Source organism: Biomphalaria glabrata, chromosome 13 (assembly GCF_947242115.1).
Source record: "Biomphalaria glabrata chromosome 13, xgBioGlab47.1, whole genome shotgun sequence".
Taxonomy (NCBI): Eukaryota; Metazoa; Mollusca; class Gastropoda; family Planorbidae; genus Biomphalaria; species Biomphalaria glabrata.
Window position 1 is genome coordinate 12,971,479 of NC_074723.1, and position 19,597 is coordinate 12,991,075.

Here is a 19,597-nt window from a genome sequence, read left to right on the forward strand (position 1 = left end):
CTTTATAAGAAGGTAGAAACTGCTGCTTTTGAGTAGTAAGACATCGAGATCCTAGAATGAATAGATAGATAGTAGACATATGGTCAAATCTAGAATAGATCTACTTAATATAGATTTATCTAAATTCATGGTGCCTGACATCATAGAATACAATCTAGATTCTATAAAGTCCAATGAATTAGAACCAAACAATAAATTAATAAACAATTATTCCTAATCTGTTTGAAATCAAGAAGAATCAAAACTGACACAATGAAAGGAACTCTGATTTATAGAGATCAGAAAGATCTATAAAACATGTTTTATTTGTGCATCGCAGCGATGTAAATAGAAATAATAACTCTAGTGGTAGATCTAATAATAAAAGTCAGTTTCTGGGCATGGGGTTACTCTTCTATATAATATTATCAGGGTTAGTAGTACGTTTTCAGAAAAAAATTTTTAGTTTGCTTCTAGTACATTAGTCATTAGATGTAAATAGTATAATTAAAACTAAGAAAACCTCTAGGGCTATCTTAATTATGTCTTTTGTTTGCAATCAATAGTTCTAACTCTATATGATGAATTCCATTGCCCTAACTAGATCTAATGGTTGAAAAAAAATTCATACATTTTGAGTCTAACAGTCATTATAAATCTATATTACAGAAATAGATCTAGTTTTACTTACTATAACAGTAAAATTATTCTAGATCTAGATTCGAGGTGTAGTATATTCTAGAATTTAAGAATTTATTCTAGATCTAATCACTAATAATAATGACTAATCATTAGTCTAATGACCTATTGTTTGTATCTATTTTTATTTGTTACTACCAGATCTAGATTTTTCTAGATCTACTTGATTATTCAGGGTTCTACTCTAATCACTCTTATTCTAGATCTAAATTCTAGAATTAATTAGATCTAGACTCTAGAATAATTAAGAGTCTACTAATCTAGATTTAGGTCTTCTAATTCTAATGACACAGATTAAAGGGAAACTCCGATAGTTTTTCAAATTTTAGTTATTGACTTATTTAAATTCTGCGTAAAAAGTTGTAATAGTAAACATTATATCGTTTTTTATTTAAATGCTCAGAAAATTTTTTATTTAATAAATTAGAAAATTCTTCACGCCCCCAAAAAAAATGGGGTTCTGTGAGATTTTGTTTTAAGTTATTTCATGCGTCACTTCCCTAAACAATACTGAAAGAGAAACTTGATTTAACCAATCGTATCACTTCATTCTTAAAGTAGCTGTTAGGCTTAGTGACGGCCTAGTCCAGAGCTATGATACAGTTATATATATAAACATGTATAGATAGATCCAAAAGCATTAGGATAACCAACTCGAGAAAAAAAAAGTAACATTTTCATCTAAGCCTCTCCCTATTTCAAGAAGTAAATAGATTGTGTGTCTGAATGATTCGAACAAGCTGGTCAGTGTAAGGCTAGTCTAGACTACGTGTAGTCGGTCATGACAAGACAACCAAGCGATAGTGTTTGTTGTGTGTTGAGTGGTCTGGTGAGAAAATACACACTGCCGTGATTAGTCAAGCATGTAAATCTACTTTTAATATGCATTTTTTCTTTGCTTACAAGATCCTAGATCTAACTGCATAGACAAAGATATATTTCTTTTACGAGAATGTAAACTTTGCTGTATGGTCTCCTGTTATACAATAAGTCAGTAGATTAAAACACCTTTGTGACGTCACATAGAAACCTGGTGAAAGTCTGTTTTGGATGCGCAGGAAAATTACGTCAGAAAAAGATCAATTACTAAGTTATTATTGCAAATAAAAAAAAAAAGAATATATTCATTATCTGTAAATCAAAACACATATTATATCAAAAATTGTCAAAACCATCGGAGTTTCCCTTTGAAATAATTCTATTATAAATAGGTCTAGGGTCTAGATCTACTGACTTATTGAGAACTAAATTTATTACAGCTCTAACACTAGAAAATAAGAAATATAGATCTAAGATCATCTAGATTTAGATCTAATTCTAGTCCTACTTCTCAGTTTCTGGATTCTAGATCTAGAAACTAGTTCTAGTAATAAATCTAATCCTAATAGATCCATCTAATCATGATTATCCTCTAATCTAGCTAGACTAGATCTGGATGCATTGTCAGGAAAAGAAAGGATTTTAATGGAGCATTTGGCTTATTAGCTTCTTACTAGAAATTAAAATACTGAATGCCAAATAAAAAATGTATATAGGTCTGTGTTTATTGTTTACATTGCGTCTCCTCCTGGACCTGGTGCGTCCTAGAATTACAAAGATATGATTGAGCTAGATTAGATCTAGATCTATAATCTATATGTAGATCTAAAATAATCTAGATTATATCTAGTAGTCTAGATAGTAGACTGACTTTTCATTAAAAAAAAAATAATTTTATTTGGATTTTAAAAAAAAAAATATTTTTAATATTGCGAGAATTTATTTTAGGAGTGGACAAGATTTTTTATGTGATTAGCAATGACTTATTGTTTGTTTTTTAAGTTTCAGGGGCTATGCATATTTTTAGATGAAAAATTATACTTGCATATTTTCATTTGGGTACTATCTATCAACCTTTATTAAACAAGGTTAAACACAATATATAATGATATACCCAAACCGTTAAATTCTTAAATGAAAAAAAAAAGCATAGATTACCAGGACACCCCAGAAAGTTGGTACATCACATTGGCCAGAAATAAAGTGAGCTTTTTATTTCTTTAGATTATTCAAAGCCAATCACTATTTTTTTTTGTAGTTTTACATTTATAATATTAAATATATTAAATACTTACAGTTGGAGCATCTTCACGATGTTCATCACTATCAGCATGATGACCTTTGCTACTTAATATTTCTGTTGTGATGTCTTTTCCAGTATTAGGATCTGTAATGCTTAAAATTTTTTTCTCTCTATTCTCTGGTCTTGCATTAGCTGTAGCTTGGGGTATTCCAACATTGGGCCATCCATTTGTACTTTGATAATACATGTAGTTAGTAGGTGCATACTGGGTATAACTAACTTGCTGATACTGTGGCACTCTTTGATACTAAAATTTGTTTACAACAAAAAAAAAAAAAGGAAAAAAATTGAAGACTTTTATACAAATTTACAAATGCCCCAGCCAAATCAAGACTGCTTAGTAAAGGTAAAATGTTTCCTTAAAAAAAATTAAATGCTTAAGAAAAAAAAGTTTTTAATAAAAACATGAAGCATTACCACAAAATTTGCAATATTTAGGATATAAGTGAGATTTAAAACAATGTATATTTCAAGAACTAAAAATATGATTGCTCTTAATGTGTTATATAGTTAATAATTCAGAATATTACATTCTCATAACAATAAACATATAAAAGTGAATTACAAAAATACAAACTAAAAAAAAACATATACAGATACATAAGTAAAATCTATCATTTAAAACCTTAACTAAATACCCAGTACTAAATTAATTACTAGAATATATTGTTAAAAAAATGCATTTTTAAAAATCTGAAATACACAGTTCTATCATGGAATGAAACGCATATAAAATGGGAATAGGTGAAGCTAAGACCTTTTTTTTCTTTTAAAGCCTAAATAGACACTTCTTAAGATCTTAAAAAGTTAACTTCTTTCTTAAAATAAACAGTCACAAAACTAACTTTTAAGGAAACAGAAAGAGTTAAAAGTAAGTTAATATTCATTTTAAAAAATAGTAAATGGTCTCAACTTTTGCTATGAAACAAAAGTAAGTTATCCTATCATCCTTTTAAGAGTGATAGTAAACACTGTTATTTAACAAAATTTGTATTAGATGAGGATTAGCTTTAGTAAGATTTACTGACCTGTTCTATTGGGAAAATGTTTAAATACCAAGACTGACTTACATCCTTTTATAGAGCAAAAAATTTAAAAGAAAAAAATATAGCTTATGAGATGTACTATAATAGCTTAACACAAGAAAGAATGAGGACACAAAGAAAACTTACCATATTAGGAGCTGGTATGACTACATTATTTCCCGGAAAAGATTGTGGAGGCATATAGACCAGTGTTGTAGATGGCGCCATAGGCTGTTGGGGTCTCATCGTTCTGGGCTGTGCAGGTGTACTTATAAAATACTGCAAAGGCAAAGCCTAATTTTATCTTAGAGCTCTTGTCTTACAAAGTGAATGCATACACAAGCATGCATCAATGTATCATCTTTTCAGTTATTATAATGAAAATATTTTTAATATCTTAATTTTATTTGGGAGGGGGGGGGGTGTTGATAAAATTTGGTCAATAATAAATCAGTACCAAAATTTATATGCCTTTCTAATAAAGTTGTTAATTAAAAATCATAATTTAATTAAACATTTTTTTTAAAAATACATTTTAGATCATCCTCAGGGGTGCCACTAATTTTTACAGTAAACCCTGAGGCTCAATTTTTTTTATTTTTTATAATTTTTATAAACCTCGATATCGAAAACTTCGCAAACCCAGAAATAAAGCATGTGCCAGCTGAAATTTTTTTAATTTAAATTTTTTCAAGAAACAAGTGAACAATAAAAGTTGCTTAGTTTAATTTGTATATGTAAATTTAAAGTCTTCTTTCTTGTTCTAATCAACTGGACGCTAGGCACAAAATTTTAAAAATCTCTATAAATTACACAAATGAAAGGAAAAAAAGAAAGGGGTGGGGGGTGATAACGTTTACGTTTTCAAAATGGCATCACTTCACAAAATTAGAACATTTAGATCTATATGCCCCCTCTCATATTGTAAATATGAAATAAGTAGGACTATCATTATAATAAATAGAGTTAGTGTGTATTCATTGATGAAGCTTGTAATATAAGAGTTGGTCTAAGAGGTTAATTTAGTACAATTTTATATTAACAATGTTTGCATCCCCTCAATAAAAAAAATAAAAAGCTATTTCAAATGATGTTTCTCTTTAACTCTTTTTGTCATAATTGATGATATCAATGTTTTTTTTTTACCCCATTAAATTAAATTAATTTTTGGTTTTATGAACATTAATTTGCGTTGTGTAAAAAGAGCATGCAACCCTCTTTATTTCTATACCTAAAATAAAATATAATATTTCCTCAAAACAAAAGTTTAATCAAAACAGGGTAGTGAAATACAAACAAGCAAAATGAGTAACTCCATTGGAACGTGGAAAATAATTACAGAGAAAAAGAACTTTTTCCCCTCATTATTCCTTTGAAGAACCCTACATAGTTAAAAATGATTCCATCAATGTACTTTCATGGACCAGTAAATCTATTGCATCAAGATAAAATTGACTTGAGATTTAGTCCAGAACTACTCCAAAATGGACATTGATTTTAAAGCCCTAGCAACAGATTTAGTTTCTAATATTTAAATGTAGATCATAGAATGTGCTGGACTGCTTGTACAGATCTAAATAGGTGTCTAGACCAATCGATCTAGGACTAAAGGCAAACGCGAAGTTAACTTCTTTCATTCTTTTATAAATTTTATTTATACACTCAATAACCAATGATTTTTTTGGTAATTTTTTAATTGCTGCAATATAAAAATCACAGTCCTTCTAACCGAAATATCAGTCAAGATTTTTTAAACCTATCTAAAATTTTGGGAAAACAATGCAAGTTGCATCTCAAATATTGGAAAAAACAATACATGTTTTGAGAAATCTTTTTTCCAGCTTATATTACAATTCAGAAGAAATTAGTTGTGCTTTTAGCAATATTTTTATTTTTTCAAAATGATTTTTAAAACTGGGTGGCTTTTACCAAGTTTAAAATAGAGTAAAAAGCACAATTTATTATTCTAAATCAATAATAAAGAAATGTAACCAAACTTTAATACTTATGACCATCAGCATTTTTTGTTTCATTTTACAAAAAAAAATGTAAGGTCCATTTCCTGAAGTGACAAAATTAGGAAAAAGTTGAAGATTTTAATACTTACTTGCTGGGCAGCTGGGCCTTGCTGAGGTTGTGGAGGCCTCATAGTCTGAGTTGGTTGTTGATAGAAATTACCAGCAGGTTGTTGAATGTTAGTTTGAGGAATGCCAACTCTAGCACCATTACCTGGTGCCCTTGGTTCGTTTAAGGCACTGCCATATGCCTAAAATTAAATATATTCACTTATTGCTTTCATTTTCATGGAAATATTTTATTAAGATGGCTTTTGCTAGCTGAAGAGAAATGTATGGAAGTAATGTAAAAAACCATGGACAATGTTAGAAAATAATAGCAAAAATACCTAGAACATTACCTCTAAAATCTTTTATATTTAATCTATCTTAAAGTGGGTTTGTTTTTGTTGTTTTTTTGTTAAATTCATAAATCTATACATAAAAATGGATAAAATCCCCTAAGAACAGAACTATAAAAATTTCTTTAAAAATTAGAAGTCTAAAACAGTATTGAAATTATTATTTAAAAATGATTTACAACAAATGAAAAGTTATTTGTATTTATTTTTTTTAATCATTAAAAGATAATTTTTGACATAAAAATCAAATAAATTCCTTCAACAATTAAACAGATGTAGCAGGTCTAGCAAAGAAAAAAAAATGTGGTACTATTTAAGCTTTGAACCAGTAGAAGCAATTATGCCTTGAAAGAATGAGCTCTAATAGATTAACACAAAATTCTTAGTTTTTATCTTAACATTTAATAAATGTTAGAACCAATCTTTGATAAAATTAAATACCTATATATTTGCATACCTTATATTGCAGCAATGACTGATCTTGCTGGCCTGTTATATATTCAAAGCGTTGAAAAGCTGGGAAAAAAAAATTTTTACCAGTGTAATTGAAGTAAATTAACAACAGATTAGTAAATCAATAATATCTAAAATAAACTTGATGCCTTTAAGTAGGTTACTGCCTAGTTATTAAATTGTGTATTTAACTTACCTTGGGGATAATACTGCTGAGTTGCTTGTGGAGGAGGTGTGTTTGAGACCTGACTATTAATCATTAAGGAAATATCAACAACACAACAGAAATTGACAATTTACCAATTTAAGTCAACATTTAGTACCAGGTATGTGTAACAAATGGTTTTTTAAATTTTAGGTTAAGCCCAGCATACAAATCAGTTCATCGTAATTAAAATGCAGTCTAACAGTGGTGCATTCACAATATGTAGTTTAATGTTTTGTGTTTGCAATGTTTTACTTTCTTTTTTTCAATAAATTTATTAAAAGCGAAACTGAGGGTGTGTACATATGTACAATAATTTCTGATTTATTTTTTTTGCCAGAAAAACTAAACCTAATGAAATTTCTGAATTTTGAAAAAAAAAAAGAGAAATTTCAAAATCACATCTTAGCTATTACATCTAATGCTTATTGCACAACTAAAAAGGGCTTCAGAAATCTTTTTGCCAATCAGTAATTAAAAATTAGCTGATTATAAACATACTAATATAAAAAATATATTGAAGTTTGTTGTTTTTTTTATTTGCTCCTTCCTCGCCATAACACTAATGCCATACTATAGCAAATGTGTAAATTATGTTTGAAATATTGCAGTAGATAATAGTCTTTATCAGTGTAAGAGAAACAATTTGTTTTCTCACAAAAAAAATAGTATAAAAGAACATTTCTTTGACCTAAAGCTTAACTATAGTGTTCAAAGGTTTAAATTTCTGAATCGAGAAAAATTTCAGTTTTAATTTTTTTAGCTATGTCACAGTACTGTTCAAAACATAGAAATTAATTATTTTTAAACCTACTAACATAACAAAAATGAAGAAAGTTCCATTATTAGACTGAAAGTGGATAATCCCACTGCATTAGACCACAACTGGGAACTTACTTACTTGAGTAGGTCACTGTTCAGCTGCCTCCTCAAGAAGTATCATGAATTCTTAGTATATTTTTGTTTAAATCTCAGACTCAGGGCAAGTAAACTTTATTATGTACTAACATTTTTTTTTCCCCTTTTTCTTCCATGTAGGTGGTGCTATCAAACTAAAAATAAACTATTGAAGTTTTCATTATTGTACTACTAAAGACATTTTGTATACAATTCCGTTTTTGGAGCACCAAGTAAAATGCCTGGCCCTAAAAATTTTTTCCAAATGATTTAATGAACATTTTAGCTTTAATGAATCCATGGTGCAAACAATTAAATTCTGGTAATCCCACTCGGTTCCTTACGGATAATAAAGATTATTATTATTATTATTATTATCTAGTAAAGATTCTAGTTCAAGTCTTAGTGTAATGCTACTTATCTGGGCTATATTTGCTAGTTTCATCCATATCAGGACAAAAAGCACATATAAAAATAGGAATAGCATCTAGACATAGATCTAGTCTAGATATTCTAAAACAAACTTTTGTCAAAATAGTATCCTCTTAATGTTGATATATCAAGATCCAATCTGTGTCTAGATTTCTAAATATAGTAACTAGTCCTCTCTCGGATACCTTCAATTAGAATGAGGTTATCTACACTACTTTAGTACTTATTTACTAAGACTCCAAGAGTCTATTACAAGAGATCTGGAATTAAATCAGAATCAGTATAATTAGTACACTAGATCTAATCAACATGTCAAAATAGTCCAAATAGATATCTAGACTCTAGACCTAGTCTTAACTCTTTACATAAACTTAAAAGTGGATTAGATTCTAGTCTCAAGTCAGAGATCTAGAATAGATCAATAATAAATAGCTAGGCGGAAAAAACATCATCATTATCATCATCAAACCCCATTAGAGTGAGGGCTTGAGAGGCTTAAATCCTCTCTTGCAAAAGCCCTGGACAGAAACCCTGCTGACTTGCGTAGTGCATAAATGTCACTGTACAGGTCGAGAATTTTGGGTTTCCCAGACCTGTCAAGACGGAGATCAGCAAGTCTGGGGCAGTCAAACAGAATATGAGGCACGGTTTCCTCTTCTTCCCTGCAGCGAAGCACCGTGAATCAAAATTTGGCCATAGCCGTGGGAAATATGAGCCAACAGGACAGTGGCCTGTCCTGCACTGTGCTATAATAGCTTGCTCAGGCCTGGAGAGCCTCCACCACGGGGAAGTGTGGTCAGGGCGCCTCATGCGCTCCCAGATTCCACAGGCTTTTTGGGACTTGTCCCAGCACTCAAACCACTTTTCCATTTCTGTTTTTTGTATTATAGCCAGGACTTGATGAAAGCTTACAGCCTGTTCAGTGGGTGGAATTTGCCCTCCCTGGTGAGCCAAAGAGTCTGCAATTGTGTTGCCAGTCACACCTATGTGACTCGGTACCCACTGCATTATTACAGGGGTGCCATAGCCTTGTTTAATGTTATGTGAAGCCATGATGACAGTGTTGATATTGGGGGGCCATGGTCCGGGGCTTTGCAAAGCCTGTAGTACAGATTTTGAGTCAGTGACCACAACAATCTGTGTTGCCCTCAAATGTCCCTCGCCGAGTTGAGAGTCAATGACTTTTAAGGCTTCACAGACTGCCATGGTCTCTGCATCAAAACTGCAAACACTACCACATGGTCCAAAGATTTTGACTGTGTAAGAGCCAAGAAAGTCGATGCTCTTCCAGAATCTATTGATGCCGACCCATCAGTGTATGCAAAAATAGCACTGGGCTTGAATGTATTAATGGTCTCCAGAGTTAGGATTTGAAGGTCGTTAGATGAACGACTTTGCTTAGTGGCATTAGGGTCTACTAATTTCAAGCGTATGTCTGGGGTCGTTGGGCGACACCAAGAGGGAAGGGGATGAAAAATGTTTAGTTGGTTGGTGGAGAGGCCAGCTTCATCAGATAGTCTAGTGGCATGATGAAGAAAAGACTGCATCTGGATACGCGGAAAGAACATGGAGGTGCGGAAGAAATACGACCAATGATTTTGAGATCACGTATTTGATGTTTTTTTTAAACAGGCAGCACTTGGAAATTTATTACAATTTTTGAATGAAATGTGAGTAGTTTTTAAGTTGTGTTATCAATTACTTTAGACAATAGCCTAATTAATGCCAGGGTTCCCCCACCATTCTGAGATTAGGATTTCAGGAGATTTCCAGGAGAAAATATTAGATTTCAGGAGCGTAAAAAACTTGATGCGAACTATATATTTAGTAATAAATATAATAACCAACACCTGTATAAAATTATAAGGTTTTGTTTTTTTTAGCAAATTCAAAAGTAACTGGTTGAGGAAAAAAAGTACTAGTATACCAATAAGCCTATTTGCACTACTCTCTCTCTATATATATATATATATATATATTCCTTTTCTAAGTCAGCATTAGGACTTAATTAAAATCTCTAAAAACAAATGGCAATGTATAACACACTATCAATATCAATTCAACTCAATCTATAGAGTTGATGAGAGTACTCAGAGGTAGAGTTTAGCTAGACATCTAGATCTATATTATCTGGTAGATTTTAGCTAGACATCTAGATCTATATTATCTAACTAAAATATAAATTAGGGTCGCAATGGCTTAGTGACTAAGCGCTCGGTTTTGAAACCTGGGGTCCTGGGTTCGAATCTCGGTGAAGACTGGGATTTTGAATTTCTGGATTTTAGGCCCCCGTCCCCGAGTCCACCCAACTCTAATGGGTACCTGACTTTAGCTGGGTAAAGTAAAGGCAGTTGGTCATTGTGCTGGCCACCCTGCATGTTAACCGTTGGCCATAGAAACAGATGACCTTAACATCATCTGCCCCATAGATCGTAAGGTCTGATAGGGAAACTTTAGTTGTTTTTTAAATAAATTGATTTACTCTAATATCATTATCTATAAATTAAAATTTTATAAAACTAACTTTGTAGCTAGATCTAGTCCTCGATTTAAATCTAGATTTATATCTTTACTATAGAATAGGTCTTTATACTAGTACTAGACTTGTTACTAGATGATAGATTGTATATTAGACTGCTATTTAGTAAAATTTAGTATATATAGAATCTATTATAGAGTCTAGTATATAATATACAGATCTAGAATTCTAAATCTAACTCACTAAGTGTGACTAACTGTCATTCACTAAGTAACTAAATTTAAGTCTAAGTCACTTAACTTAATATGTAACTAAGACTAAGTTAATATATAGAATATAGTATAGATACTATATAGCTGTATAGCTAGTCACTGCTAGTGATTCTGTGAGTCGTGTAACAGTTACAGTCTTAAATTTAAAGACTAACATGTGGAACAGTTAAAATCTTAAATTTAAAGAATAACTAAGTCTAAGACTGTACTTACTAGTTAACTAGATCTAGATTAAAATCTAGATCTAGAGACACTAGATTAAAATCTAGATCTAGAGACACTAGATTAAAATCTAGATCTAGAGACACTAGATTAGTAAAGTACTCTCACTGTCTTATATGTCTCTATAATTAGTATGAGTCTAGATAGATCTAACAATCTGTCTAAGTCTGTAATCATTTGACAATCACGTCTAAGCCTAACTCTTAAGTTAGACATTCTACTAGTCTAGATCTAATCTATTCTAGATTTACGCTCTAAATCTAGGTCTAGTCTTAATTTTAAATTAAAATTTTAATATCAATTTAATCAATAATAATCAACTTCAACTCAGTTCAAATTCATGTCTTTCTAAATTTAGATCTAGATCATCTAGATTTCTATAAAATAGATCTAGCAATTTCATTCTAATTCTAATTTTAACATCAAGTCTTTCTAGATTTAGATCTAGACTATATAAAATAGATAAAGTAATTTTAGGTTTGAATTCACCATATTATTACATTTTTATTAAATGAAAACCGACAATGCCGTTTTTTTTTTCTTAATCGCCTGTAAGATCGGCGTTTTTCATATTAAATGACACCCAAAAAGAGAATTTTGTCTATTTTTCAGGAGATTTTTATGACTTTTCAGGAGAATTTTAATAATTTCAGGAGATTTCCAGGACATTTTTGTATATTTTGCAATTTCAGGATATTTACAGGACATTTTTGTATATTTTGCAATTTCAGGAGATTACCAGGAGCTCCTGAAAATTCAGGAGGCCGCACAAACCCTGTAATGCTTAATGAGGATTTTTTTTTTAATTAATTCTTTTTTTTTTTTTTTACTTATAATGAAAATATCACTTTTTTGTTTTCATCAATACAGAAGTTAGGATAGAGAACAAAGTTTTTGTTTTTTTTTTCATATTAGATATCATGAATGGCCATAATTCTACCAAGTTTTATCGCTGTAAGTAATGTTAAGTCTTACATGGCGCTTACAAAGTGGAAAATGCCATTTAACAAAGAAAATAATGGCCATGGACAGTTTTGGTGATTTTAATAAGTAGATCTATCATCTACGAAACTTAATTCCAACTTTGTAACTTTTGACCTGGGGGTGTGTCTCTTCAGGCCTAGCCAGCGACAAGCTCTCATCTTACTTGTTCCATGTCAACTAATAATGGCTCAAAACGCCACCAAAAAAATATTAACTTTCTAACTGTTAAACATAGTCATAATTAATACACCATTGAAAAGTTCTGTTAAAGAATTGTATGATGTACTAACGAAAAATTGTTTTTTCAAAGATAAATTTTTTATTTCACCTACCTACTATATAAAGCACTCTATGGCAAAAGTCTACAAATGAATTATGTGATGGATGTTGTCGTGAAGACGGTGAACTTTATATGTGCACGGGGTCTCAACCACAAAACAGTTTGTGTCATTTCTAGCTGATTTAGAAACAGAATACGGAAAGTTGCTGTATCATATGGAAGTCAGATGGCTGAGTCGTGGAAAAGTGCTGCAGAGATTTTTTGAACTAAATAGCATTGTTGATGGCAATGAAAGACAGAGACATACCTCAGCTCAGTGACCCAATGTTTTTATCCGATCACGTGTTTCTTACTGACATCACGCAACATCTCAATGCACTCAATTCACAACTACAGGGCACAAAGCAGCTGATTACTCTGATGTTTGACAGCATCAAATCATTCAGATGCAAGCTGACTTTGTGGGCCACTCAGCTGGCAGATGGAAACCTGCTCATTTCTCTTTTCTAGAGTAGTAGGCCTAGTAATTATAGTTGTATCTTTTGGGAACTACAGTTTCTGCTTTTTTATTAGTGACAAAGACAACGTCAACTTATTTTAGTAAACTAAACTGCCTGTGCATGTAATAAACTACATTAAATGTAATTAATAATTATAAAAACTTTATTTTAACATTTAACTGCAGTGACAGTAGTGTTCGTAAAATTTAATGAAAAAACATTCTCTTTTCGTGGTGCGGCCCGCTGACTGGTTGTTACTTTCCACTGCGGTCCACATGCTGATATGAGTTTGAGACCCCTGATCTAGATCTACATTTAGTAGATTCTAGATCTAGAAATCTAGTCATAAGTTGTACTTGTATCTAGAATAATCTAGAGATAAATATATCCTAATTAATTCAGAGAAATTTAGATTCTAGATGAATCTAGAGTCCTAGACTATATAGATCTAGATTCTCTATCTAGATCTAGAATCTCGAGTAGATAGACATCTAAGTATTCTAAGTTAAAGTTAAGCCTAAGATTAAGATGGTAGAGTGTAGATTGTAGATCTACTCTACTCTAACTAGTCTATTAGTCAGAGTCAGACTAAGTCAGTAAGTCACAGTAAGTGGGTGTGGCAAATGTGTTTACCAACCAGAAATTATGTTTATTAATACATTAAAATCTGGACGAGATTTAGATATGCCCATACATTATTTCAAATTGTGAAGGTAAACATATGTTTAGTTAGGGTGACAGATTGTCACAAAGCTAGAATAGTCTAAATTCTAGAGCTTCAGTATGCTCTTGTTTCTATTTATCAGTCATGTGGAAATGCCAATGTAGGCATATTTGAAACTGTAAACAGTTTCTGAAAAAGAACTGATTTCATTGTAAAAACATTAATTTAGCATTATTAAAGGATACTTTCCGTGTCTCGGTTGATTTATTTGTTCCGGGGGTGATATGGACGAATGTCCTCTTGCTTGCATTTCATAAATTTCTTTTAAGAGATTTTTGTCCTCAACTGGGACGATATTAGTGGCTAGTTTTCGAAGACATTCTCCTATGATAAATGAAAAATAACCATAATTTTAAAATCCAACAAAAATTTGAAAAAATAAAAATAATTAAAATATTCTCTCATCAAAATAATTTTACAGATGATTTAAGATTAAATGCTTAAATTTTCAATATGGCCATTATGCAGTACCTGATGGAGATACTTCGGAGATATTCGGTAACGAAATATTTACTTCCGGGTCAAAAAATAGTTGAAATCAAAAGCGCATAAAAATTCATATTAAATGTAAATCTATTATTTATTTATATTTTAAAATTTGTTTTAATAATAAAATAATTCTGTATTCTTTAATAAATTTATTTAAGGTGTTACAAATTATTTACATCGAATCTTAAAATAGCTGCGAAGCTGTCCAATGTGCATACTCTTAGGCCAGTGGCCTGGTCACGTTTGTTAGGCTAAAGTCCTATATACAAACTAGATTCTCTAAATCTAATCTATTTGCTTCAATTTTCTTGTAGAATTTAAAGTACATAGAGCTAGCAACGAACCCTACTCTCTTATAACTTTTCCCCCATTAATATACTCTTTCACACTTCAATTGGAATAATGGTATATCTGTATTTATCATGAATCAAGAGACGATCCAGAACTTTGGGAGGGGATGCGATTTTTTTTTAAGCGTAAATGTTATCTTAGACAGCTAGTGTGTCTGGGAGAGCGCTTTGTGCCTGGGCGGTTTTTTGTTTGTTTGTTGTTGTTTTTTCGGAGCTTTTCAAATGTATTCTCCTTTAGTCTAAATTCTTCATTCAAGATAGTGAGTGGAATACGTCCCCCTACCCCCGCTCGACTGCCCGTGGACAAGCGATTTTTTTTGGCGGGGGGGGGGGGGGGGAGCAGAGACATTGTATACAAATTGTGTAATGAAGTTTGATACTTATTTAAATAAAATTTGCTATTTATCGATATTGTAACCCATCCATCTATCTATCTAATTCTCTTCTTCCCTCAAGAGTTCGGACGAGAAGAAGAAGTAAAGGAAAGATCACTCTCTTATTTCTGCAATTATTTTTCTTTAAGATTTTAATAATTTCCGGATATTTCCTCGACTTTTTCGTATATTTTATTATAAGTTATAAAATGGTTTAATTTAATAATTTACACCTAGAACTGCGGTCACACAAAATAAGACCGGCCATGCAAAAAAGCGGCGTATCCCTCAACAGTTTAAACGAGAAGAAGTAAAGGAAAAATCACTCTTATTTCTGCGGATAGTCCACAAGAAAAGGGGGGGGGGGAGAGAACACACGTAGTCACAAAATAGCAGGGCCGGACCGTTGTGACCAAGAAATATAACTCTTTTTTTTATATTTCTATCTCACGTTAAAAAAAAAGGGGGGGGGGGTATCTACTCTGTAGTAACTATCGAGGCGACAGAGCACGCTCAAGAGTTTGGACACCATGGAAAGATCACTCTTTTATTTTTGTAATTCGGACGGAGGAAGTTATCCTAGGTAATTTAAGAGGCGAAAAAAAAAAAGAGGGGCGAGGAGCAAGTAGTATTCATCCGTCACTAAATAGCAGAACCGGACTTAACCATTAAATTGTAGAGCCCTATGCGAAACGGATTACGCGGGGCCAAGTTTGGGTAAGGATACGGATAATTAAGAGTTTGTATTATGAAATAAATTCGTCTTTGCATTTTATTCATCCTTTACTACGTACAGAATTACTTTGCGAGCCTTGCATGTAGCGAAGTCACACTACATCTATTTCCTACATAGATCACGCTCAATAGCAAAAATTACCAAATGTTTCAATCTATCTATCTACGAGAATTGTTGATCTCAAGTAATTCTTCATTAGTTTGAGGCGCGAGAAGCTTCTTTCACTAGATTCCACAATTGCGGGTATTGCATAATTCCGTTTTTTTTTTTTTTGTTCTTTTTTTTAACGCCCATAGGAGTGGCGTTTTCCATATTGAATGACACCCCGAAATGACAATTTTCGTCTATATATTTCATGAGATTTGTATGAGTTTTCAAAAGATTTTAATAATTTCAGGATATTTCCAGGACTTTTTCATATATTTTGCAATTTCAGGAGATTTCCAGGACCTCCTGTTAAATCGACAGGAGGCCGCGGGAAATCCGTTATAAGTTATAGCGTGAAATTACATTGTAACAGCTATACTAATTCACAGCCTAAATAAGTAGGCCTATGTTAGGTTGATCGTTAAAACATGAGCTGTTTATTAAAATTTAAAAAAAGAAGCGGGTGTTCAGGAAAGAGAGAACTGTCCGGAAAATCTCATTGTAAAAAGATACAATTATTCATGGTAGGCCTATTTTAGGTTCATCGTTAGTATGTGGCCCGTTTATTACAGTTAAAAAAAGGGGGATGTTCTGACCATAATAAACAATATAAAGCCTCGAATCCTGGAGAAGACAGGGATTTTTAATTTCAAGATCTTTGGGCGCCTTTGAATTCACCCAGATTTAATGCCTACCTGACATTAGTTGGGGAAAATTAATGCTGTTGGTCGTTGTGCTAGCCACATAACACCCTCGTTAACCGTGGGCCACAGAAACAGATGACCTTTACATCATCTGCCAGATGACCAGATGGTCTGAAAGTGGTACTTTACTTTAAATTTACTATAAACATACTGAAGCAGCTTGCAACATCTACACTCGAAAGACATTTTTTTTTAAATTCTAAGTAGACTATAGGCCTGTAGTTCTAACGGAATAACTTATCTTCTTATATTATAGAAGTTACTTAAATTTAAAAAAGAAGATATTTAGCCCACGTACTAAGCATTTCATGTATCAATCTAGGGATGCATGTTAATCAATGACATATTGACATAAACTTATCTTATCTTATATAATAGAGACGTTACTTCAAAAAAAAAAAAAAGATGATTACGTCTTACGCGTCATGCATATTAACCAATGACTCCGCCAAGACACTGGTTTTCCTGGCTATCTTAGACAACCCATTCCATGCTCTAATAGCGCTAGGGAAGAAGGAGCTTTTGTACAAATTTGTCCTAGCATATGGAACGAATAAATGTGCCTTTATCTTTATGTCTTTCTGAGTATTTAATTAAATTTTGGTTTTGTATTTGAAGATTATATGGTTCAGTGTTTTATGTATAATTGCTACTTTACTTTTTAAAGTCTTCTACCCTGAAGGCTTTCTAAATTTAGTGATTTTACTAAACTCTGCTAAGCGTCGTTGGTTTTCCTGTCTGATTCAGGCAGCCCATTCCATTCTCTAATAGTAAATGGCACTAGGGAAGAAGGAGCACTTGTAAGAATTTGTTCTAGCTTATGGAATTAGAAATGTACCTTTATCTTTGTGTCTGAGTATTTCATTAGGTTTTGTCCATCAATATGGGCATACAGCAGTGCATCTTTCCCAAACTTTTGACCTATGTGTACCCCTTTTATAATTTTTGTAATAGAGAGTACCCCTCGTCCTCCCCCAACCACACTTTAACCACTGGCGGATCCAGAACTTTGGAGTGTGGGGGGGGCGATTTTTTTCCAAACCCTAACCCTAACGCCCAGTAAACCCTAACCCTATGCATAAACGTGCGTACGACATATGAGAATAAAATAAGACTGTTTCTCAATCTTCGGCGAAAAAAAAAACAGTCTTTCTCTTGCAAGCTTGGGGGTCTGAGAGAGCGCTGTAAGCTTCTTCAGTGGGGTTCGGGGCGAAGCCCCGACGCCAAAAGCGTTTTCTTGCATTTTTCACTGCAGAAACGCATTCTTCTGACATCTACAGCTCATTATTATTCATTGGGGTTCGGGGCGAAGCCCCGACGCCAAAAACTTTTTCTTGCATTTTTCACGGCTGAAACGCATTCTCCTGACATCTACAGCTTATTATTCATCAGTGAGGTTCGGGGCGAAGCCTCGACGCTAAAAGCGTTTTCTGGCATTCTTCACTGCAGTAACGCATTCTCCTGACCTACAGCTCATTATTCATTCTATTATAAAGTGCCTTTTGAATAATTAGAAAAATATTCTAATATGAATTTATAGTCCCTTAATACATTGCAAATACAACTGATTTGTTCTTTGAAAAGATTAGATACCCCACATATTTAGATTAAGGTTTTGAGGATCGCCGCCGAAAAAAAAATCGATTAATAATATTCAATAAAATTCTAGCATAAATTGTGAGTTATAGTCCTAAATTTATTTAACTAGAAAAATATGAGATAGAGTAAAGGTTGGAAAAAGTCGACTAGGAAAAGATTATCTGGCTTTTGAACTCATCTCAACCGTGACTGTTATATTGAAAAATTTCGTTTGAATTATAACTTTTCCAAAGCAAATGTAAGTCTTTCTTAAAATAGTTATGATAAATTCATGTCAAATTATACAAACTCTGTCTGGAAAGGGGAAGGGCGGTAAAATGAAAACGATTAATTCTCGCTCCTTTTTATAATTTCTGTTATTGATTGCATTGGGCGACTCGATATAAGAATTTACTTTATAGCATATATAAATTATATTAGTGACAGATTTTTTTTAATTTTGTAATTTCTTACTATCATACAAAAAGAAAAAGTATTGATTTGTCCGATGGGGGGAAGGGGATTGCATGTATCGCACTTCCACCTGTTTATATTATATAGATATTCGACTAATTTTGTTCACATACTATGATTTCTCCATAAAAGTAGGACCGCCCCCCCACTCAAAGGGTTTAGATGGGAAGGGCGGTGGAGGTATTCGTTCTTCCCCTTCCAATCGACCAACAGGTGAACGAAATAATACAAAGACCGGTTAAAATACCAATAACAAGTTTTAATCATATAGATATTTAATTGATTCTGTTAGCAAGCTGTGATTTCTACAAATAAATAGGACCGCCCCCCCCCCACTCGAAAGTTTATGGGGGGGGGGCGGATTGATGCCATCGCCCCCTCCCGACCCTACTAAATCGGCCAAAATACTAGAAGGGGGGGGGCGAAATAATTTAAAAATAGGTTGAAATATAAATAATTAGTATATATTATTAACAGAAGTAATAAATTCGCATACAAATTGTGTGAATTCTATACTATAATTCGTCCGGTCCCCCCCTTCTGGGGGGGAAGGGGTCGGCCGAGTGGGGGGGGGCGATCGCCCCTACCGCCCCCCCCTGGATCCGCCAGTGACTTTAACCCTATACCACCCTAACCCTAACCCTAATCACACTTTAATTTATTAACAGAACATATTAATATGGGCATAGTTAATGAGGTGCTACGCGTACCCCCTCCAAAGTCTTCCCGTACCCCTGAGGTACGAATACCACACTTTGGGAAACACTAGCATACAGTGTCAATTTGATTCTGGAAATCCCCAATGAATCCGGAAGTGGGTTTACCCATTCTGGGCCGATATTGGCACGATTAGGGTTGCCCGTATTGGTCCCTAATGGGAACCTAATGACGCCAATGTGCAAACGGTACCCGCTCCCATTAGGGCGCCATTTGGGCTATTTAGGGCTGCAATTAGGGCAAAGGGGGATAACCCTAATTAAAACTGATACTGGGCCGTAATGGGCATGTTTATAGGGAAGACAAATCCGTGCAAGTGTTCCTTTAGTCTATATCCTA

At 32.9% G+C, this 19,597-nt stretch overlaps 1 protein-coding gene across 6 annotated transcripts in view; it reads right to left on the reverse strand.

Annotated features, from left to right (window-relative positions):
* Nucleotides 1-14,237, reverse strand: part of LOC106078265 (eukaryotic translation initiation factor 4 gamma 3-like) — a 57,455-nt gene extending 43,218 nt beyond the window's left edge. For 5 of the 6 annotated variants that reach the window (XM_056008660.1, XM_056008659.1, XM_056008658.1 and 2 more), the window contains exons 1-7: nucleotides 14,161-14,237; nucleotides 13,875-14,013; nucleotides 6,891-6,943; nucleotides 6,699-6,757; nucleotides 5,933-6,091; nucleotides 3,973-4,119; nucleotides 2,793-3,047 (exon numbers count right to left, since the gene is read on the reverse strand). In XM_056008660.1, the coding sequence (XP_055864635.1) occupies nucleotides 2,793-3,047; nucleotides 3,973-4,119; nucleotides 5,933-6,091; nucleotides 6,699-6,757; nucleotides 6,891-6,943; nucleotides 13,875-13,939 (738 nt within the window). In that variant the 5' untranslated portion in view covers nucleotides 13,940-14,013; nucleotides 14,161-14,237. The remainder of the gene's footprint in view (nucleotides 1-2,792; nucleotides 3,048-3,972; nucleotides 4,120-5,932; nucleotides 6,092-6,698; nucleotides 6,758-6,890; nucleotides 6,944-13,874; nucleotides 14,014-14,160) is intronic. The other variant, XM_056008656.1, reaches the window with a different exon arrangement.
* Nucleotides 14,238-19,597: the final 5,360 nt, after the last annotated feature.